Below are 24,268 nucleotides of genomic sequence, written 5' to 3'. Positions count from 1 at the left end.
CTTGTTAGTGTATTGCTTTCACAGAGAAATAACAGTATGTTGCAGACTCTAAATTTCATGAAGTTGTTGCATTGTTTTCCTAATTGATGAGAGAGAATTTGGGTCTCTATTCCTGTGTAAATTTTTAATAATATTTTAAAAATAATAATTGTACCCTAGTGAAAATATTTTGATTTTTTTTGTGGTATTTACCTTCTCATTTTAGCTGAAGCATATTCTGTGCACAGTATGTCCTACAGCCATAAAAATGGTTGCTCCACTAACTATGGTATTCATGGACCCTTGAAGAGGGGGAAGCAGGTGGTCACAATGTCCTCATATGAGTGAAAAGGTTTGCTGTGTAACTGACTTTTTAATGTGGATAGTACCTTTTAAAGTATCCATAATAACTGCTGGATTTTCACTAAAAAGCATAATTATGCAATTTATGTATGGTTAATTGTGTATTATTTATAATGGTGACAAACAAGTGTCCACAGCTCTTTATGGAGGAAAGCCTTCTTGGTGCCATGTTTTGTTTTGCTCTTTTACACTAATTTTTAAATGCTGGGTGTTCAATATAGTTACATAGGTTGCATCACCGCATATATATAAATATAAAATGCAACTGTAGACACAGGACACTGCTAAATCAAAAATACAATAAGCAGATGCAGCTGTTAATTATACTGATTTGAACTTTCTTCTTCCGTTTCGTATGCCATTTTCATGCAATTCACTTGTGCAGTGTCCACTTACTTCTGAATAAAAATTCTGTGACTGTCATTGAACAGTTGTCTATTCCTTAGTGACTTGGTTCAGAGCTAGAAGTTTCAAACACTGTATTATCCTGGGATAGAGAGAGGTGTAACTTGTGGGGCAGGGTGTGGCTTGGTATGCAGCCATCCAGTACTTGGTTGTACTTTTGATGGTCAAGATGCTTGAATAGTAGCAGAGGAACGTTTTTGGGTTTTTTATTTGCCTGATGGAAATTGCAAGGTTTTAGGGAAAATTGGTTTGTATACCATGATAGGATGCTAAAAGACCCCAAAGAGATACTTTCCTTTCTGGTTTCTTATACTTTGGTCTCCACGTTTGGGGAGAATAACTGACATGCTGGGATAAATGTACCAGTGTTATCTGTTTCTACCAGATGACAGATTCGTATCGTGATGTTGATCTAGTTTAGGCAGACACTTCAGCCACTTTCGCATTAAAGCTGTCTTGCATTCATTTTAATGTGTAAATTCACTCCTTCTATAATGCCAGAAATGTCCCATCTCTGATATTTAGTTTTTCAGAAAAAACTTTATTCTCGTTCTTTGACAGTGGCTTAATTTTAATTCTTCTTTGCAAATTCACGTGTCATGAACTGCACTGTCTTGTTTGAAAAAAACATCATTAATTTATTTTTTCTTCTTCACAACTGCTCTCCATCTTCCATAACAGAAATCTGTCCAATGTGAATTTTTTCAGTGCCGCTGGATTAGCCCTTTGTGAATTCTTGTAATAAATTTCTGTTTGAAGTCTGTCTCACCTTTTAATTATCACTCCTGTGATATCTCAGCTTTTGTTCGTCTCATTTATACTTTTGAGACATCTTGACTTCCTGAAATTCATTCACCTTTAGTGGAGAGACAGAACAAGAGTGATGTGTAGATTTCATGATGCTAACACAGAAATCAGCCATTCCTCTGTGTGTTAAACCTTCAGTTCATTTTCAGTCTGGAGGGGAAATTTACATGGCCTGTTCTCTTGAAAGGGTATCAGGGTTCAGAGATCTACTCCATTAGTCTCTGGATTTCTTTCTGATTTCTTAAAATCTTAGCACATGATTACAAGTTTTTAACATTAGCTTGTTTTTCTTACCTAGCTAACTACCAGGCTTTTAGTATTGAGCTGGAGTCCATTTCTGGTGTTAACATGCTTGTGAAAGGTCATTACTATTTAATCTTTTTACTATAGAAGCTGTAACGCTACATTGATTCAGTGTAGAAGAATCAACATCCTACTTTCTTATGGTCATTAACCTCATCTTGAGAATAGTGCTTCGGGTTCTTACTAATTATTTGTTTAGGAATAGGATTTAGGTGCTTTTTCAAAAGAGTGGTTCTTATCTGTTAATTAGTATATTAGTGGTTTTATAATCTTTTATAATACTTTTCAAACTCAAAACACTTAATACATGATTCTTTTTGGAAACCTGATTGTCCAATCTCCAGATAGCAGTTAAACTGCTGGATTAACTACTGTTGTTGCATTATTAGACTGCAGTATCATTGAGGGGAAAAAAAAAAGTGCCTGTTCTTCTTTCATTGTATATAACAAGCATTTTAAGGGCTGCCATGGTAGTATTCTTCTAGTGACCATTCTGCAGTGTGGAGGCTACAGGTGTTGGAATTCATTCTTCCTTTCCTGCCTTATGTAAATTCTTATGGAAAGGCAAAGTCAAAATGTTTTGTACATTTCGGTGGTGAAACTCGTACACTCCTGCAAAATAATTTCAAGTAAAGCTTGCTAATTTCTAACATGTTTGGTTTCACGCTTGATTACGGTCCTTGTAGAAGAACTTAACGTGGTTTGTGGGAGGTTGTGACCATGAAGTAAAGCAGTAATTTGGATTTAGTCTCAAGGAAAGATTTGAAAATACTGAAGCAGAACATACACATGGATAACTGACAAATCAAAAAGTGGAAGAGAGGCGCTCAGGCTTACAGTAAACTAGGATGGAAAAGGGTAGTTTTCAGTTACAGCCGGTCTGAATAATTACAGGAAGCTGAGGCAAACTCCTACCACTGAGTTCTTGTTCAGTTTGAGAGTGGATTATTCTTAGTGAGTATGGAATAACAGCAGTAGTTACTGGCATCAGTTCAGAAATAGAGAAGAATGTGAGAGGTAGTACATTTTATGAATAAAATTAAATCTTTCATTAAAGCTATGGTATTTTATGACCTTTCTGGAACATATAGGAAGTTCATAGGATGGGGGTCAGCTTGGTAGGGGATCTTAATCATTAGTGATGACCCAGTGTTACAAAGCGGAACTTGGCCAGAGCAGAAGTTAGATACAGTGGAAGAAGCAAAGGTGCAGTATATTCCCAAATACAATAGTCTGACAAGTTCTGATGGTTAGCCCAGACATTGATGGTGTGATGGTCTATGCAGGTGCTGTGCTCGATCTGCTGATACTTTTTGACTGGGTATGGGGTGAGAGGCTTGTTAATTGCAAGCTTTAACTTGTGTTTTGCTTTAACTTCAGTTGTGTTGATTTGGATCTCATTTGCTATTCTAGTTTGTGCCTTTTCAGTGAAGTTGATCATAGTTCAACTAGTACCCTTGAACCTGGACAAAACACAGTAGGCAGTTGTGGCATGGCTCAGAACACATTCAGGTTGGTCAGAAAAGGTTTCTAATGTGTGTCATGTGCTACCAGTTACAAGCTGTACCTCATTGCATGGAGGCTTAACAAACCCTGGAAGAGCTTTGGCAGCTGTAACTCAGGGGAAATGTTACTCTTCTGTTTCCTTCTTTCTATTTCGCTTGATGTTGCCCATACATAGTAGATAAATTTTCCTTTAAATGCAGGAAAATCTAAGTCAAAAAAAACCTTTTGTGAAGCTCATTTGAAGTGGTTTTATGCACTTCAGCAGTTTCTTAATGTGAAAGATCTTCTGTCTGCTTGAGTAAGAGCATCAAGTTACTTTTGTCACAAAAAAGAAAATGTGTGGTTTCGTAGTCTCCCTCTCCATGCCTATCTAATACCTTTAATTATTTTGTTCTTGATTCCGCCCACACACACACACACACACTTTCATCACAAAAATACTTTGAAATTCATTTATGTTTTGTCTTTAGTTTTATTCCCAAGCTCTTACTGTCCATGGTTTTTGTAGTAAATCTCTTGCACTCTCTTCCATGCTTTGCACATTTGAGAGAAGCTTCCTTTCTCAATTTTTCTAATCCTAGGCTATGATTGATTTTCAGTTGATATGTTGAGAGTAATATGATTTTATTGGCTACTAGAGGCATCTTGGCAGAATCTGCGTTGCAAGGCTGTTCATCTTTTAAACTCGGGGTTTGCACTGAACCTTTCCTTAGTAGTCTTCCCTAGTGCTTTCCTCATTGTAATCAACTTTATCTGCAATTCCTGGTCTGTTCCTAGAAGCATGGTAGCAGCAGCAATGATAGTTCTCATTTTCATAAAGTTGGCTGGCTCAGTATCTCTCACATTGTCTTTGGACTTAAAGTGGCTGCAGTACTAAAAAGATTCTTATTTGGAATTCATTTTTGCTAGTGATCTAGCATTTTCATTTTAATGGGGAAGGTCTTATCTGTTATGCTGTATTGCAATCAGACTGTTGTTTTGAGAGTTATGATAGTCTTTCATACCTTCCTTTTATGAGTTTTATTTAAGAATCACTTCTTACATAATGGGATATGAATTTAAAAATACTGTTGATTTCTGATACCAGGCAAAGTCAGATAGGCCTATATTGTTCAGGCAAAAAGTTTACTTGGAAGTGTGAATCATTCTTACAAGAGATATTGAAAATCAAAGTCCACTGTTTGAGGTCTTTCTAAAAGTATATAAATTGGAATGCAGGTACAGGAATAAATCACCACCTGATGGTGATGCTTGTAGTAATTCTAATGTTGCCTACCATGGTTTATGAATTCTTTCTTCTGCCAGCATTTGCTCAGTCGTGAGTTGAAGTATCTAGGAGCTGATTATAGCTGCATGATTCATAGTGAACCTTGATTTTGATGCGAAAAAAAGTGTCTTCACAAAGAAGAGCTTCCTTGTTTCCAATATATTCAACTTGTTGCGATTTTGGAGGATGTTCTGAGAAACTACCATTGTTTATAAAAGTCTAAAATAATTTCAGCTGCCACATGTTTTGTTGTAAAATAAAAACTTGGCACCAACTTGTGCTTGTAGATGTCCAGTATGTAATTCTAGCATGAATTTTTGTAGCTGTCCCCAGCAGCGACACACATCTGTGAGTTAAGAATATTTTTCTCTTAATATCTGAAAAAACCCCATGTTTGAAACTACTTCACAACTTTTGTATTTGGACACCAAAGGGTTAAAACACTTAAAGTTTAGTATTTTTAAATCATTTTGCTTTAGAAATTTTAGACTAGTATACTGATGTTTATATAGGAAACGTTTCTTTCTCACTGTGGGCGTTTTAGTATTCTGATCTTTTTTTCTCTTTCTTTTGTTTTGTTTTAATCCTTGTATCTGCTAATTTTTGTATAGGAATAGTTACTAATTCTTTTGAGATACAGCCTACTACATTTAAAGTAATTGAAGCCATGAGTTGACCGGTAATTTTAATCCATTCTATATAAATTTCAGTGAAGAACTGACAAACTGGTTTCAGGATGAACGTAATGATGCTTTAAAGGCATAAGAGGCTTAGTATCTTGTTGTTAAGGTGGTCACATGATAATGGCTTACATATTGAATAATGTGCTACAGCACTTTATGTATGTTAATGTAACTTTTAATCTTAATGTTGCCTGCAAATATGTGATCCCTTATGATATAAGTTTCCTGTTTATGCACCATTGCCCGTTTAAATCAAACAGAAGATTCTGAAACTGTAAAAACTACACATGTCAATGTTTTACAGCTACGTAATTCGAATTGACTTGATTTTTTCAAGTAATCCTAGAAAGGGGGAGCATTCCATATAGAAACTGCTGAAACTGCCACAGGTGCTTCTCCGAAAACCTTACAGTTGTGGCATTGAATGTTCAGTATCGCTTCCTTTCTGCACACAAGGCATACTGTTGAGGTATTTGTTGCGGTGATTGGTTTTAATGCTAATCTAGGAATTCAGATATAGAATCTATAGATTTGCATGCTTTGCTTACCCTAATTTACAATTATCTACATTTTTATTTGTAAACTAACAATAGATAAGTTGAGATCAGTATTTTTTAACAGATATTGATATACGAAAACTGTGGTTTATTTTCTTAGATTGTCGCATGGCATTAACAAAAACACAGTAAGCTGTAGGTGATGTAATCACTATTTAAAATTAAACATTTAGGGGATTTTTTTACATATATGAATGGTTTTTTTCAAAAATATTTACTGTTGACTTTTTGTAGCAAACATTCGTTTTGTTTTTCAAGGTATGTGACATTATAAGTGAAAGGTAGTGTATTTCAAATGTATTTCTATGTTAAAGACACATAGAAATGTACTTGCTTTTTTCCTCCAATAAGTAAAAAAATTGGAGAAGAACCGAAAGAACTTGGAATGAAGTTCTTCCTAAGTAAATTCAGGATCATTTATAGTTCAATGCAAGAAGCACATGTCTTTTATCTTTTCTTTCTACCGATCCTCCTAAGAGAAAATTTTGTAAGTTACCTTGAAGTAAATCTTCTCACACCAAGGTAGTTATATTTAAATAATTCTAAGTTTTATTTGCTTTGGGTTTTTTTTTTGCTTTCTATAACTTAATCATAGTGGAAGTGTCTTGCATATTTTTTAAAAGCTTACCTCGGGTTGTTTTCTTCCTTTAGTGAGCTTCTCAAAACAACACATTGTGGTTAGACTGAAATAATAAAAGCATCCTTCCAAACTAAAGCTAAACTGAAAGTTAACTTCATGTTTCTCTAGGCCAGTCCTGTTCGGTCAGATAAAATACTTATCTCTTTTTGGTTTTGAACAACTTAGTTACATCCACAGCCAGCATTTTTAAAAGCATTTCAGAAGAAGGAAATACAAAAATATGCTTCATCTTAGTAGCTACTTTAATTTGATACCAGGACTCTCAGATGAACTGAGCCTTTAAAATGGGAGTTGTGATGATGACACCTGAAGAAGAGAAAAACAGATTTTTTTTTTTTTTTTTAAATAAAAAAAAGCCAAGATCAGTCAGTTTTGAAGATCACCTGTGGACATCACTTGATGGAAGAAGAAAAATGTCTTATGAGAGTGTTGTTTTAAGCACTGTAGAAGGTTTGTGAATAAATGCATATACAAAAGTCAGAGCTTTAACTCTCAATGTATTAACAGTGCACATTTTGAGTTTGTTTATAAAATATCTGTAACTACAGAACAATTAAGTGTTAAATGTAATCTGTGAAGGAACTTCAAGATCACCTACTTGTACTCATCCATGTCCAGACTTCCCTCAACTTTTCTCATGCATTTTTTTTCTATTAGGAGTGACTTCATAATAAGAAAATGTATCTTTCCAGTTACATTTGTTGTCTTTTGCTTTGGAGTTAGCATCTCATACTTCTGTATCTTGAGGAAAACAGTATGTCTTTATCATTCCCAGCTCCTGGATTTTAGCCTACAAGAAGACTGAGGGTAAATAATATCATGCTTCATGATTATAATTTGTTTCTCATAGTAAAAATCGCATAGAAATAAGAATAAACTATAAATCAAAAAAAATACTGCGAAGTGAAATTGTCTTAACAGGACTCGTTCGTTTTTTAAGTACTTGAGTTGCTTTGGAAATGATGGCAAGGTATGTGTTTTCTAAGCGTAGAGTGACTTGACTTTCTGACCACTTACCAAAACTGCATTTAGTCCTGGGTAAGGAATTTTTCATCCATTTGTCTGTTCAAGCCTTCATGTATGTTCCTGTCTGGAGCAGGTGCCAAAAAGGGAATGATATTTTCAGAGTTTTAGTTTTCAGTGTCCTTTCTTCAGTTTTTCCACCTGTTCCTGTAGCTGAACTGACCACCTTCAGAGACATCTTCAGTTTTTGATTTATATTTTTTTTTCCTGGAGAGGGGGGGAAATAAGTTTTTGGAGCATAGCTGTCTCTTTAGACAGTAACTAGGCCAACCTTTAAAAAATACTGCCCCAAGTCAACGAGTACTATTTGATAAAAGACTGACTAATCACAAAATTCATGTAACTTTTTAAGACTTAGCCTGATTTTCTTTAATATAATTTTCTTCCATCCTTCCACACCTTCCTTACTGGTAGCGTCTGCCTTCCTAAGATCATCTTTGAAAAATACCAGCCTATGTAGCTTACTATTTGCTTAGTCTTGTTTCAGCTAGGTAGCCTGGCCTAAAGAAAAACCCTGAAGAGAAACATAAGCTTGCCCCTCAAGTTCAGCATCTTTGTTGTGTGTGTGGGGAACCCAAAATAAAAAAAATAAAATAACATAAACCACCAAAATAAACCCACCCACAAAACCTGCATGAAATTTCCTTACTCGCTTTTAAATTCTGAGTAATGCAGTTACAGAAATAGAGCTGTCATATTTGCTGTATAATTAGCAGTAACAAAAGGGCAGCTTGACAGAAGATTTAATGTCAAACAGTGTGTTCTGGACTTTGCAGCTTCTGCTATTTCAAGGTGTTTAGGGTAAAAGATCAAAACTAGGACTGAAGGGAATTTTAACTTCCGAAAAACAGAGGATGGGTGAAAAAGATTTTTTTTTTTTTTTTCCTTTTCTTTTCTTTTCAGGAGATGTAAAAATTTGAGGTATTTCTGTCTATGCTGTCCAATGGTTTACTTTTGGGTTTTGTTACTGCTTTTTTTTCAGTCTGGGTCTTGAAGTTATTTTCAGTTATAATATCCTTTATCTAGTCAAATCCTTTTTATTTATGTAGGCAGCTATGAGAAATGAAGAAAAATACATTTCAAGGACATATCGAATAACTGAAGTAGTTGAAAATTTACTTACTTAAATATAACAATTACTTCTTTGAGTTTCTTGCTTGTTGATCTTTTTTTTTTTTTCAGTCGTGCAGTCTGTATCATATATAGTCTACTTAATAGCCAAATGAATCTTACTACTCCTTCTTTGCACTTGATAGTCAGTTTACATATAATTGCAGTTCATAACCAGGGACTAACATAGGGATTACACCCAAGAGATTGAACTCCTCTTAGTCTTACGTGTAGTTGAGGCAGTGAACTATTACTGTTTTCATTCCTATAATGGAGGCTGTTTACAATAATGGCTTTTATATTCTTAGCTCATGGACTAAGCTGAGGTAACTGCTTAATTTTCAAATATTGGCAGCATTTGAGGTAGACCGTACACTGCAGGTTTAGTAGTAGGTGTGTTCACAGTTGCTGGTAGCTACTGTTGTAACAGGGTACTTCCATTCCAGGTCCAGATCAATGCTTTTAAAGGATGGTCTCATAGATGTCCTAGCTTCTTAATTCATTCAAGTACTCCAGTTGAGGGTTTCTGGAAGGGCTGTATAAGAGTGTATTTTTCTGTTATGCCATCAGAATCCTGACAGTGATGGCAGTATTTCTACATGTTTTGGAAATACATAAGATACAGTGTGGCAAAACTCTGTGATATCTGTTAAGAGCATTTTCTTTTCTACTTTGTGCATGTAGATAATGGAGTTAGACATCTTTTTCGGGAATACTTGCATTTTGTTATAATGAGCTAGTATAGCACAGCTAGCTCTTGCTGCCTTTTGTGTTCCCACTGACAGATTTTTTCCTTCTGGAGAGGCCTAGAAAAATCAGCTAAAGTAGTAGGTCTTTTTTATCCTTCTAGCCTGTTTTTGAGAAAGTGAGACTTAAGAGTCTGTCAGTTTTGTCAGCTTCTCCTTTTCTCCTTCCCGTTAATACTGGAGTGCAAGCCAGTTTAACTGAGATTTGACAGGATTTGAAAGTCCCAGAATATTCAAGCTTCGATTAAGTTAATGGAAGTTGACAACTGGATATAGAAAAGATGCCCAAATTAGTGTTCCCGCTCAGACAGAGCAGAGAAAACTTAACAGTTGTGTTCTCTTCTGTAGCAGTTGGCCAGCTGGTTTCTAGAGCCATCTAGATCCTGTAATCTTTTATTTGATTGGACTTTTTTTCCTCTCATTTTCATTAGTAACTTCTGAACACAGGAAGCTGTCTTGAAATTGATGGGCTAAATTCAGACTCAGGTTTTTAAGAGACATTTCTAAACTCTAAGAAGCAAGAGTGTTACAGCCAGTGTGCTTGAGCCCCCTGAAAACCTGTGCAGTGCTTCCAAAATACTCCTGTAGAACAAGTACATCTTTGTCTACCTGTTAAGAGTAAGCTGTTCAGGAAGAGATGGGAAGGGGACAGATCTAAAAATATCAAAGGTCATTACATTTTAAACTCTGACAAACACTAACTTGAAGTTCATTTATTTTGTTTCTGGGAACTGTAACTTTTGTTTCCCAGAGTTTGGTCATGTAGCCTTACACACTTGCATCTCTAAATGCCTCTGGCAACTTGTATCAGCATTCCTTTGGGAAATGGTGACTTAACTGTAGTCAGTCTTGCGCTCCATTTTTTTAAAGCAGGGTTACTGTTCAGTAACATTTTCTAAGTAATAGAATTACTTGCTCCTTGAAGTTCTGTTAACTTAGGTGGTCAGTCAACACCAAATTGTTTTGGTCATTTTTATCTTTGTGTGACTTTAATTTGCTCTTGTTTAGATTCCTTTACAGTCCTTTTGGGGCTTGCAAATTTAAAGTGGATTTCAGAGAACCGAGCTATTCTTTTGACCAAAATGGATATGTTGAAATTTCTGTTCCTTAAGTTTTAGTTGCATTGCATTATGTTGTCCATGCTGAAGGAGCATTGAATGCTGGTTCACAGGGACCTCAACAGGCCATGTAGTTCAGCATGGGAAAGAATTGACTATTTTTCAGAGTTTCTGAAATCATAATCTGCTCTTAAAAGGAGGTGGGGAAGAGAACCCTCTGGAGATTCAGCAACCTTTGTATTCTGAAACTTTCTCCTGATGCCTAATTTCAAATATCCCTTTTTTGTGTTAATCCCATTCATACGCTGCCTGCGCTGGACACACAGAAGGGATTATTCTTTTTGCAGCTATCTTTCAGGTATTCAAAACTAATACCTGTACCCTGAAGTTTCATTTCTTTTGACTAACTAGGTTTTTTAGTCTTCTAAAGTCTTACTTTCTAGACCGTTCTTGGCTGCCGTTCTCTGGATTTTCACTAGTAGTCCAAGTACATGGTGATTTAGAATGTTGTAGTATGGAATGAAATTACCCTGATCTAGCCTAATGGTTTTTCTGATTCTTTAATATTTTGACTTAATCTTCCAAATTTTATGTAATCCAGCAGCATCCATTTATGGAATTAGTATTGCTGTAGTAGTCAGTTTCTAAAGATTTTTTTAGTCTCATTTTCATAGCAAAAACTTGCAATGATCTAGGAAGCAAATCTGGGCTTTGTTCTTAGTTTTCTTCGCATGATCTGAAGTGAATTGTTTTCTGCTTCATACGTTTTTCAACAGAATCGGGTCTATTAATCTTCTGAATTATTATTCTCTTGGCTGGTCTCTTTCTGGATTTTTAAGTAATGGATTTTTCCAGACTACTGCAGCCACAAAACAAAAATTCAATTTTCTGACTAGTTAGATCTGTCTGGAAAGGTGGAAAAAAAACTTAGGAAAGATTTATTGGCATCTTTTGCTTCACAATCTAGTTTTATCATTTCTGCCCCTCTTGTCTCCACTTTTTTGCGCTTCCTTATGAAGTTAGCCTACATTTCTAAGCACAGACATAACTGTATGTTTGTGTAAATGCATGTGATGCAGCACTCTTTCAAATTAAACCTCTACATCTATACATGTCCTACCTGATTTAATTTATAATGTCCTTGTTGCGTTAGAATATTCAGAATCTCATGCATGGTCAAGTCTTGGTTCAAATAACAAAGCAAGTCCCAGCACTTATGATGTCACACACTTTGAAATGACAAACAAACCAGAAAAAAAAAAAAGTATAAGCAAAGCATAACTAAGTATCTCATCTTTATCTTTTCCTGTATGTGTATATATATTTTATTGTTAGGCAGAATAGCGATGTTGTTGTTACCTTAGAAACCAGAATGCCATGGACAATTGCCAAGTCATGTTAAGTTTGTTTTGAGTATTTTATCTTTTGCTCAAGTTAAAGCAATAGATTGCAGAAATAAACTGCAGAAGATGGTAAAATTAAAGGCTTAAATTAGTCTGAAGTTTATGTAAAGATCAGATACTTCAGACTGTTCTAGAGTAAAGCATTTTGAGAAGTTTAAATAGGAAGATGTTTTTTTTTAAGGCACATAGTATATTGATTTTATTTAAAAGTGTATTGTCTCCCAAATTTTGCTTAGAAGCTAGATGTATGTGCAAAAAGTTAAGTTAGTTATAAAACTAAGTTTGATAACTAATTTCTTAATGGAAATTTGCTAAGTGTATGTTTTCTCTCATCACCAACAGATAGATAGTCAGTAAGGGCAGCAGCAGCAGCAAGCTAGCTTGATGAATGAGTGTAATTCAGTTTCTTTGTATTGTACAGCTTGAGAAATGCCAGTGGCCTGACAGCAGCAGACCTTGCACATACCCAGGGCTTCCAAGAATGTGCCCAGTTTCTCTTGAACCTCCAGAACTGTCACCTGAATCGTTTCTATAGCAATGGCACCTTAAATGGGGTTCATCAGAATGCAGGTCCCAATCCATTCAGTGGTGGGACAAGTCGAAAGAGATCCTTTGAAGATACGGAGTCTGCTGGAGTAAAGAAGGCTAGAACGGAAGGTGAGACCCCAGAGGTAAAAGGGATGGGGTGATACTGTTGCTGAGAAAGGAAAATAAACATTTTAAAGCCTTTCAGCGTGGATGTTGAGTATTATTGACAAACTCCTGTACATATCTAAATTACATATTAATACAGGAAGCAGATGAATGCAGTTATTCTGTGACACAAGATCCCAATTCTCCCTGTCATCATCTTGGTGTGTTCAGAAATTTCTATTTCCAGAGAGCGCTAAAGTTACATGATGCCAAGAATAATATGTGCAAGCGTATGAGCTGAAGTTAGCTTCTACTCCTTCCTCAGTTTCTTCTTCAGTAGAGCCAAATAACACTGCGTTAATTCACAAAGAAGCTCGGATGTTCTGATGGTAATTTTCTACTTCAGGATTCATTCACAATTCAAAAACTGTTTGCTAGGTAAGAGGGATGAAAGAAATTAAATGCAAGAAGCTTTCTCAAATTGAGAGGGATTACGTCTGTGACACTAGGATAACATACCTTAAGTTTCCAGGATCACGTTCCAAGGGGAACTGATACCTTACAGGAAGATGCAAGACTAGAATGAACCTTACGGATTCCTTTTCAGCTTTGTGCATTGAGGATACTGACTCTTCCTCTGCTAGCAATGATGCGATAGTACAACCGCAAAGATATTTTTTGATGGCTATGTGAAGAAATCTTTTTTTTTGTACATCTTACGAACACCTTGAATAACACAATTGCCAGTATCCTCTGCTTCCTTCCTGGGGCTCATCCCATTAAAGTGTTATTAAGAAGAATGCAGCATTCTGCACTCGAACCTCATTTCTTTTGTCTAGCATCAGGAAAGGGATTTTGTAGGTCTTCAGTGAGCCAAATAAAATGAGCTCAAACAGTGCTTAATTACAGCTAAAAAGATGGGAATTTAAACCAAAATGTTCTGAAATATGACATGGATAATATAAATTACATCAATGTTGACACTAATATTTGCTTTAGTACTTGCCATCCAGACACCATTTTAACCACACCAGGATCAGAGGCCTTAACGGGCTACTCCATAGCCAATCATAAACAGGATGTGTTACTTCATGTAGTTGGTCTAAACTATAAATAATTTCATGATGGAGAAGAGTGCCTATGCAGTTAAATGTGAGACTGCTTTTCAGGAACAACGTCCTCAAGTGGCTACATAGAATGAGAAAACGTAGGTGGTATATAGATGCCCATAACAGCTACAGAAAGATGTCTTCGGTGTGTTCATGTTCTGTCACCCAGAGGAGCTGCTTGAAGGCAAAGATATTTATCTTTTGTTTTGAAGACCTGTTCCTTCTGAATGTTCGTAATCAGCAATTTCTTTTAAAATGGCTCCAATCTAGTCAATAGGTAGCACTTCGCCACAATCTGGGAGTGGTACTGGGCTCGCTATTTTTATTCTGTATGTTATGAAATAGCAGTATCTGCATTACCTTTCAGCATAAACAGTTGGTCCAGCAGATAAGTTAGATCAAGCAAACAAATAGACAATACATTTAAGTGAACGAGATCTCCTAAGCAATTACAGAGACATTAAGAGAAGCAATCAGACGAGGTAATTTTTGAAATGTTTATCAATCAGTATGACTTTTTAAGACCTTTGCAAACAAAGCCAAAAGCTTTGCAGTATTTGCTTGAAGGTCTGTGTAGTAATTAAGAGATGCATCCCAGCTGTGGAAGCTGAAGTTTCTAGTCTGACATGTCTGCCCTCAAAGACATCATCATCAGTAGTAACTATCAGATCGGTGTGAAAAGTCAATTGGAGTGAGAATGAGTCACTGTTCTTGGGGCGCTTTGTAAACAACAGAGCTGAGTAATGAGAAATCATCAGTACATCATTGTGCTGAGCCAACCTTTTTACAAAACAAGCCCGATTTTGTCATTTTGCCCTTACAAAACCACACCAGTCTGTTCTTTAAAGACTGTTTGCACAGGAGACTCCAGATGTTCAGAGAGAGTGCAGGCAACCTGTATTTGCAGGAAGAGTCAGGTTTTAATGGCCATACCCCTAATTAGAACAATCACCACTTTGAAAAAAAACTATTTCTCGTGACCAGGCACAGTATATGCCCCTTGCAAGAACCTGGAAGCAGTACAGTTGCAAGAAAAAAAGTGCTCAAACCTGTGCCTCACCCTTTGTCCTGGAATAGCTAAACTGGGCGGTGGTGGCGGTAACTTAACCTCTAATTTTGTTTATATGCCCGCATATGTATCTCCTCTTGGGTACATAGTATTAAAAAAACCTTCAGCCTAAAAATTAAGCAATGTTGATACATGACATGCTGTGATACAAACTACTCTCTCAAAGTGAGTTCGAAAGGCTGAAGCTGAACTTAAATCTGGCTGCTTTCAGAATGTACACCAAAGAGGTTTTAATTATGGCTCAGAAACGTGAGCTGGATTTTATGTCTATTTTTCTGAAATCAATTCCAGAAATTTCCCCCTGCTTCCCGGGCTGGTTGGTAGAGGATGGTGCACACCAGGCCAAGTGGTTGCACGGCTGTGTTGGTGGCAGTCCTCATCCTAGCCCCTCTGGTCCATGGCCCGTGGCAGATTGGCTTTTGTGCTGTGCTGTACATGCTACACACGGTACTGACTTGCTCTACACAACCGGTGACCATCCACATCAGTATCAGGAGCCTCAACACAGGTTGCTTTTAGGTGTTCTTTGTGAGGTGGGAATGGGGGCGTTGCCAACTGTACCCTTGGAATTGGCCAGCATGAAACTACACTTCCATATTCCTCTAGGTAACTAGAAAAAAATGCATTTCCCTTCCTGGTTTAGGGTAATTTGAAGCCCATTGATCCAAGCACCCTGGTCTCCCTTAAGCCCTGTGTGATCTCTCTGAAACTCTTTAGCTATTGCTTGAGGTTCTTTAAAAGCGGGTAGTTTACGAAAACTTCTGTTGTGCCCGGGGCAATGAGAGCTGACTTGCAGTCTTCTAAAGTAGCACTTATAACAGTATTAAGAGTATGTGCAGTGTATATAGAAAGGTGTGTTAATGTCAGTGCGAGAGCAGTGCAGGGTCTGCTGGGGTAGTAGTGGAGCAGCGCTTTGGGTGGTGGGTATAAGAGGTAGTGAAGTCAAGCCCTTCTTGCTTATTAAAGCATTTCCCACAAAAGTAACCACGTGCTGGCTTTCCTCGGAAGACAGATGTGTTTGTTCAGCACTTGAAGGGATCCCCGGAGCAGTCTGATATGAATGGGGGGTGGGTTGCTGGGAACTGGCCCTCGGGAGCGGAGGAGGGAGCAGTCCAGACTGACAGTAGACAAATGTGAGGCAGAGACTGCTTCTTATTGGTTGAGCACACTAGCAGTACAGTGCAGCCTAAAGTCGAGTACTTTAAATTGCTCTTTGTACATCAGACTAATAACTGATCCGTAGGTGCAAAGTCTGATACGTTCACTGCTAATTCTCCATTTTGAGGGATTAAAAGGAATGTGCAAGTACTTGGCATTTACTTACTCTGCGTTTGGAATCTCAAACATGTCAGAAGCTTTCAGACATGAAAAATGTATGTTTGTAAAAAGCTTTTACTTTAGAAATCACAGTACTCATCTGTTTGTTGGCTGAGTTTTCAAGTGTTCACCAGTGACTAAACGTGACCTTTTTTTTATCAGCTTACAGCTTTGATGGCTTAATACCAATGATGAACGGAGGAGTTGAGGATGATGCCGACAATATGCACGTTGATAGAGAGTTTGCCGTTGTATCAGGTGGGAGTGGACAGTTTCCTGTTAACTACAACAACATTCAAATGGTTGAAGACACCAAACAACAGGAGAGTACTTCTGTTGGACCAAAAGAAATTGAAATATACACTGTTTCTGCAATGCAAACTCCTTGCCGTTGCAAGAATCAATATGCATTTTATTTTTAAGTATAAAACTTAGTCCTTTATTTTTGCACATTGTTGTCTAGAGTCTTGAAAACTATTGTATCGCTGTAATACCCATTATGTTGGGGGTTTAGTAGGTATCTAAAATTAGCTGTTTGATGCAATATATTGTAATGGTGAAAGAGAAGGTTTATTAGTAGTTTATAACTATTTCAGGTAGAAATCCACAATATCTGTTCCACTTTTAACCTGAGGCTTGTATTACGCTGTGCCTTGCTTTTAGTTGCTATAATTTCAGGTTAAGGAAATTCAGAAATCATTTAAATTATTAGTTTCACTTTCATTAAATGGATTTAATTGCTAATAAGAAGACTTGCTAGGGAAACATATCCTAGTGCTTATATAGCTTTGAAAATAATGTACATTACAACTAAACTATATTCAAAATAGTTCAACAAATACTATAAAGAATAGTCTAGATATATACTATGCGTTCAGAATTTCTTCAGACACAGTGATATAAGTGCAGGATCCTGCCGTGGGGTTTTTTATGTAAATAAAAGACTAGACATCACAGGGCTTAAACTAGTATTTCAAAATAACATACCTTGGAAAACAGTTTTTGTGTTTTGTACCAATCTTCGTGAAACACTCAGAATGTTACCAGTATTAGTGAATATTAATGCTCTAAGTTTTTTAAGGGCTGCTTAATCAAGATGCTTTTGGCAACCCCAGGATGTGTATAGAGTTTCGATTAAAACTGTCTTGGGTCAGGTTTTTCCATGCACTTTGTAGGTAAAGGCATGGAGTTACTATGATCGTGCATTATTACATTCAGAAATGAATTTCTTAGTTTAATTTGTTCTGTGATAAATAACTTTATGCTTTGTACCACAGATCAGATTCACCAAAGGGAATGATAATTAATAGATATTTTAATATATTAGGAATAAATATATATACATACATATATGTATATAATCAGTACTTTAAAAGTAGACTATGATATATTCCAGTGATAATTACTAAGTGTTCTTATTTATGGACAAATGATTGTCTTTCATAAATGTACTCTATTACTATAGGTGCTAATTTTTAACAAATAATAAGATTCTGTAATTATCACTAGAACTATTCATTACCTACTTTTGCATATTAACTATAGTAGTGCCATTTTTATTTAATTCGATTTGGCAAAGCCAGCCTACAAGGATTTATTTTAAAACAGTTTGCACTTTTCACTTAATAAACACTATATGAAATTTCTTCTGTGCGTTTTCATCAATGACATTATTAGTTTTGATGTATTGATGGGTTTGGGTGGGTTTTTTCCACTTTCAATAAGAATGTGTAGTTAATGAGTTCAGCTGATGTGGTTATTTTAACTCATGTAGGGACTAAACAGGAAACTCCAGTTGGTGCATACAGTGAGTTACAAGTCTAACACATTTCTTGGCGTTATGTATTGCTGTATGGGAAGTACCAGTATCGTAATCCCTATTTCAAATAATATCCATGCGAAGGACTAATAGAGAACCAAAACTTCAGATCCTTCCGTGTCAAACAGTGGTACTCATTACGTGTCACTTAAACAGGAACCCAATGTTTTATAAACGTGGGAAGTTACTAACAGATTTACCGGCTTGAATTGGAAATTGCAATCCTATTTTGCACATAGGTTTATGCATTCATGTATGCATAAACATATGTGCCTGTATCCAAGGATAATAATGGAATGTAAAACCTTTAAATGTCACCATATAGGTCTGTAGTTTCTACGTTTGCCTTGCTCATCTTTACCAATATAGATGTAAAGTTTAGATGCCCTTTACCAGTAGGCATTTGTAAGGCAGAATATGTCACCCATTTTTTGTGCTAGTACTTTGAGTACCACTGCAAAAACATATGTTTCAGACATACTGATGAAATCTGTTTATGGAAATAAAAACTATTGTACTAATTACTAAATTCAAAGGAGAAATTGCTTCAAAACAGTTGTCAGCGGTTTTTGCATGCACATTTTTAGAATTTTGTTTCCTCCTACTCATCTTTTTTAGTCTTCTGTGCACTCTGCTGTTGCTATTGTATGGCATTTTGCATGTGGATTGTACAGATGTCATTATAAACTTGCCATTAAATACAAACCTGCCTAGTATGTCGTTTAGCAAGTTGGTAGATAAACTGAAGTGCTTTCTGAATAAAGGAACTTTGAAACATTTTATATTAGCACCCCAACCTAACTTTTCTTTATTTGACGTATTTCAGTGTGTACTGTACTGTGAGAGGTAGCACTAAAAAGAAAAAAAGGAGCCACGGGTAAATTACAGCTGAAAAATAAGAAAAATAACACTTCAGCCTCTCACAGAGACCTGGTTCTTGTACATACATAATCTTTCATCCCAAGAGGGCATTACAGTTAAGGTGGAAAGATGCCTTTTATTCCGCCTTTCAAAATGCTGCCCAGAATGTCGTCTGCTACGCTTACTTCATACAGTTAAATGAAAAAATTCTGAGAAGTTCACATTAGCTTTGCGAAGATTAGTATAGGCATATCGACGCATTAAATGTAGATAGATAGTTGCATTTTCACCGTAAGAATCCGTGCTACAAGCTTACTGGTCAGCTCTCATTCCTTTGAACTATCTATATTGTTATAAATAAAGAAAGGGTAGATCTATTCTCAAAGCTGTGTACGGAAACATTTTTTAAATAAGTGGAGTGTAGTGGAGACATTTTGGTGTGTTTTGATTTATTCTTAATTGTTGGTGACAGGTGTATTTCTTAATGCAGATATGAATAGCAGTAGCTCCATATTGAATGCACTGACAAATGGATGTGCCATCAATGGACATTTGGATTTCACCGCCGCGCAACAGCTCAGTGGGATGGATGCCAGGCGTGAGGAGTGTTTAACATTAACACCTAACGGAATAATTCCTGGAATAACTTCTTCCAGTAGGCATCGAATTCATACCAGTAATGGCACCGAGGAACCAGAGAAAGCCGTGAATAATTCCACCGACATGTGTGGATCGCTACATCTGAACGGAAGCCCCAGTAGCTGTGTTTCTAACCGGCCCTCGTGGGTGGAAGACCCTGGAGATACTTTGCACTATGGACACTACCATGGTTTTGGGGATACTGCTGAAAGCATCCCCGAACTTAGTAGTGTTGTTGAGCATTCCAATTCTATCAAGGTTGAACAGAGCTACGAAAATACTGTCCTAGGCACAATGTATTTGTATCACGGTTCCTAGACGAATGACCTTTATATCAAACGCATATTGAAATTGCTACCAAATGAATCTGGGGGGACAAAATCCTCGCATAGCATTAAATTTGAAGTTTGCAACTTATTGCTATTTTTACACTTTGTTTATATGAAAAGTAAACCTTTCATTTGACAGCCTTATACAATAGTTGTAGTTTGTTGCATGTATGGGGCTTATTTAGTGATAAAATAGGTGCTGTTACGATGGAATGTTTATTATTTTCATTTTTTTTATTATGGAATGTTCTGGTTTTGTATTTTTTTTATTTCTAAGCTTGTGAACACTATCTTTCCCTTTCTAGAGCTGTTTTCCCTTTTATTAAAACGATGTTTAACTGAATTTTGTGAAGAAAATGTTACGTACGTGCATCACTTAGAAGTAAAGGTTTTTTCTTTTCCATATCTTCTGCTGAAGCTATGGTAGCAATATCGATGCCAGCTATCACTATGCAAGGTTGAAAAGTGGCAATCTTCTGGAGCTTCTCTGACTTTATAGTTTGTACGTTGGTTTGGTATAATTCGATGTTCACCTTTAAATTTTTTGAGCGAGTTGTTTGAAAGCGCAGAGACAAAATTGGGAAGAAGTTACCGTTTCACTTTCTGTAGCGTAGAAGTGCTTCTTTTTTCCTTTGTTGTTGTTGGGCTCTTTGCATTATAGAGTGGGGAAGTGGGCTGCCTTCCTTCGGTCGCGGTTTGGGTGTGCCTCGGGTCAGCTCTGAATTTGTGGCGGTTTTCCTTTGGCTTCTCTCCTTTAATATGTATGCTTGATATTTTACCATAGCTCACAGACCGGAGGCATGTTGGCACTGTTCTGCTTTGTACGCGGTTTAAAATTGCTGTTCCTTGTTCTAGAATTTGCCAAGTCAAAATATTTGAGTTTGACTGTCTTGGATATACATTTATTGTCCTTTTTTTAAACATATGCTTTGGAAATGTAATGTTGTGTACTCTTTGGGCTACGCTCACGGAAAATACATTGTATTTAAAGCTTAATACACAAATCAAAGTTCATATAAGTGCACTATATGAGCACTAATAATATAAGTTGCTGCTTTGTGTTATGGTAAGTGAAGAGTGGGGAAAATACGGTAAATGAGATAAGCCCTCTGAATTGTGTTGGGTTTTTTGTTCTTGTTTCGTTTTAAAAGGGACCTTTACAAATTGGAATTTAATAAAAATAAACATATTATGTTGTACCTGAATATTTTGTTTAGACATATTTTTGTTGTCAATTTGAGCAAGTCTTTAATAGTTTTTAAATCACATTTCTCTCCATAATCTTTCTCGGTGTGGTGTGGGATTGCTTGATTTCGTCGGTATGTGGAAGCGAATGTGAAGAGCCCAGTAAGTTGTCCTTCAGTGCATCACAGAAACACGTACTAGATACTCTGTGTGTATGAAGTGTGTATCAGCCTTGAACTCCAAAAATAGGTTAAAAATACTGGTTCTCTGGTTTTCATGGAAATTACACTCTCCTTCGAACATTTCTGGGCAAAATGCAGCAGACTACAGAGAAATCAGTGTTTAAATAGACTTTACGTGGTTCACTGTCTACATGCAAGATACCCACAGTGTATTCAAACTGAGAGTAGCACTGATAGGGAAATCGACCGGTCTTTTTGCAAATTGTTGGCCAGACCAACAAAACTCCTCGGTGCCTTCAAAACCATTAACGAAAGCCGAATCTCACCTGAGACAAGCCGTTCCTGGTGTGCAGGTAACCACTCGCCTGCGCCGGAACAACCGCATCCAGGCCCTGTTCTGAGCAGATTTAATTTGGTGATGTAGTGCCCGGAGGCACACGGGCCATTGCCATCATACTACTAACGCAGACAGTAACTCGAATCTGTTGTAGTGTTTGGTTTGGGGATCTTTTTTAGTATTAGTATTTTTAGTATTTAGTATTTAGTATTTTATTAGCAAGCAGAGCTTGCTGCGCATGCTTTCTTGTGCTTCTTCAAATAAATCCAAGCAACTTGTAGTTATAATAAGCACTGCCATTTACGTACATGGGTATAAACTGATTCCTAAAGGATTTTCTTTGGTTAACAACTTAAGTTTGCATGTGTCTGTTCCAATGGTAAAATTTTAGGTACGTAATTTTAGCGTGACGAGGTTTATACTGTGCTCATAAGGCAAGGGTTTTAAAAAATGTGCAAATTTGGTTCTCATTCACTTGCTTTTCACATCTTTTCACCTAAGAATACCATGGAAGACACTGTATTTCAAATTCAAAGAGAGAACTTCAAAGCACTTCTGTGTGTATGTGTTCAGCCCCACACTAACAGAGAGACAGATTTCAAGGTCTCCGTCTTGTCAGGCCCTGTGGAAGCTAAATATTAAGTTCTAATTAAATGTAGAAGAGCAGTGAAACCCATATGTTGTATAATTTTTAAAGCATCGAATAATTATTCTCTTAGAATTCTAAGACTGCCTTTTTACAGGTGCTTTTTGAGACACTACAAGTACTTACAGCAAAGGCCATCTAAAGTCTTATTTTTTAAATTATTCCATAAATCTTCAGTAGAACATGAAATAGGGAGTCACAGAATCACGGCGTGGTTGAGGTTGGTGGGTACGCACCCAAGCACGTGGGACCGTTATGAACCCACACCACCCCCGTGGGAAAAAAAGTCGTCTTCTTATGTTTAATTGAAATTCCCTGTTTTTCAGTTTGTCTGGTAATTTCAGACACATGAGAGCAACAAAACTGTAAGAGTAATGATACTACAGATCCAGCTGCACTCTGGTGGGCAAGGTGCTGAGTTGGCAGGGGAAGAACTTACATTGTCAAGCGTGGAGTGAGTTCTACCAGGTGCAGCCGTGTCTCTCCCTATGTAACTGTGGATGACACAGAAGCATCATTTTTAAATATCTTACTATTAAAATACAAGGGGCTTTCCTGGCTTTGCCTTGCTCCAGCAGCTGACATGGTTTAAGAAGCCTGGTGGGGCTCACAAGCCCTCTCCAGCCCTGCATTGCGAAGCTTCAGATTCTGCTCACAGACAGCAGCGCCGACCCGTTTTAATTATGCCCTGCTCTGCAATTGCTGCAAAGATTGCTGCTTTTTAAACACTTGGAGTTAAATTAAATTCTCACAAGTTTTTACTTTAGCAAGGGCAATGGTATTGTAGGTCTGTACTTGGGCCGTTTGACCAATTCTAGAATTTTCAAGGCTTTTTATCAACCAAACGTTGTTTTAGCTGGGGCTTTGTCTTACTGTTAGCTTGGTTCTGGGAACAGTTCTCCAAAACTAAAGTTTACTTTCCATCTGCCTAGAAATAACTCAATAGCACCACCATGAATTTCATACGGAATACACTGACCAATTATTCTCATTGTCCTCCAGGTTATCTCTTTGGTTGAGGCTCAATTTTGTGTGAAATTTCAGTCGATTTCTTTCCAGCTTATGGAGATGTTTTTGCGCTAATCCCTGCCCAAATGTAGCTTCTCTCCTATTTTGTTTTTCAAAACCACCTGCCAGTTTGGGCAGAAATATAAATAAGTAGAGATTCAGGCAGTATTTTGATAGGGAACATTTCTGACCAGGTAGTTAAGTTTGGCAATGTTGGAAGAGGGAAAAGGGGAGCGTTACACAACTTCATACACCGTTATAGTCTTTAATATTTTTTAAAATTGATCCCCTGATTCAAGATAAAATATTAATCTAAACTTCTAACAGTTGTGAAAGAAGGATATCATTTGAGACATATATATTATATTAAGGTGAGATGCTGCTCGGCTTCAAGACCTGTTGTAAATGCGTTCAGACCCCAAGAACTTTCCTGTACATTGGTCTTGCACCTGACTGTGATCAACTCCTGATCCTCATCCAGACTCACGTTCCGTAAGCTAGCAAAAGGCCCTCTGTACATCTATTTTACTAAACTTCTTTGACAAACTGTCATCCTTCTCCAGTCGGAAATTGAACCCCAGCTTAATATTTATAGCCAAGTTGTAAATCATAGAACCATAGAATAGTTTGGGTTGTAAGGGACCTTAAAATGGGCCATCCAGTCCAACCTCCCCTGCAATGAGCGGGGACATCTTCAGTCACTAAGGAGCTTCTGCTGTCCCAATTACAAACATAATTCATCCAAAAGAGCTGCCTTATAAAACATCGAAGTAAGTCCTGAGCACAAATCAAACCTAGAATGAAAAAGGAATCCTTGCTGCCCCATAGGCCAGCGCTGACCTACGCTACAAGCTTTTATCGGTAACACCCGCTTTCTGAAGTACGGCCTTGCACGCTTCTCCACTTATTTTGTGTCCAAGCAGTTTCTTCCAAGAAGTGAATAAACACACCGGAGGGGGGAGAAAAAACCCAAACCACAACAAATAAAAACCCCCAAAGCTCTCTTTCCCCAGCACAGTACTGCCCACCTGCTGCTCCACGCTGGCGTAGCCAGTGCAGTGCGCCCTTTCCATCCCTTGACCTCCTGGCCATCAGCAGCAGGGAGGTAAGGGCAGCTGGACCACTCCTCTCTTGCTGGTGCCACTAGAGGTGACGCACGCTGCAGCTTCCCGCTGTTACCTCCAAAAGCTGGGGGGGACCTTATCGTTCTCCACAACTACCTGAAAGGAGGTTGTAGAGAGGTGGGGGTCGGTCTCTTCTCCCAAGTAACAGGTGGCAGGACAA

At 37.3% G+C, this 24,268-nt stretch overlaps 1 protein-coding gene across 4 annotated transcripts in view; it reads left to right on the top strand.

Moving 5' to 3' along the window:
* Window positions 1–20,825, top strand: part of ANKRD10 (ankyrin repeat domain 10) — a 38,208-nt gene extending 17,383 nt beyond the window's left edge. For 2 of the 4 annotated variants that reach the window (XM_063337752.1, XM_063337771.1), the window contains 3 exons: window positions 12,272–12,507; window positions 16,141–16,236; window positions 19,131–20,825. In XM_063337752.1, coding sequence (XP_063193822.1) covers window positions 12,272–12,507; window positions 16,141–16,236; window positions 19,131–19,615 — 817 coding nt within the window. In that variant the 3' untranslated portion in view covers window positions 19,616–20,825. The remainder of the gene's footprint in view (window positions 1–12,271; window positions 12,508–16,140; window positions 16,237–19,130) is intronic. The other 2 variants (XM_063337763.1, XM_063337779.1) reach the window with 1 other exon arrangement.
* Window positions 20,826–24,268: the final 3,443 nt, after the last annotated feature.

Source organism: Chroicocephalus ridibundus, chromosome 1, assembly GCF_963924245.1.
Source record: "Chroicocephalus ridibundus chromosome 1, bChrRid1.1, whole genome shotgun sequence".
Classification (NCBI taxonomy): domain Eukaryota; kingdom Metazoa; phylum Chordata; class Aves; order Charadriiformes; family Laridae; genus Chroicocephalus; species Chroicocephalus ridibundus.
Note: the sequence above shows the minus strand (reverse complement) of the source record. Positions and strands in the feature narration are given on the sequence as shown.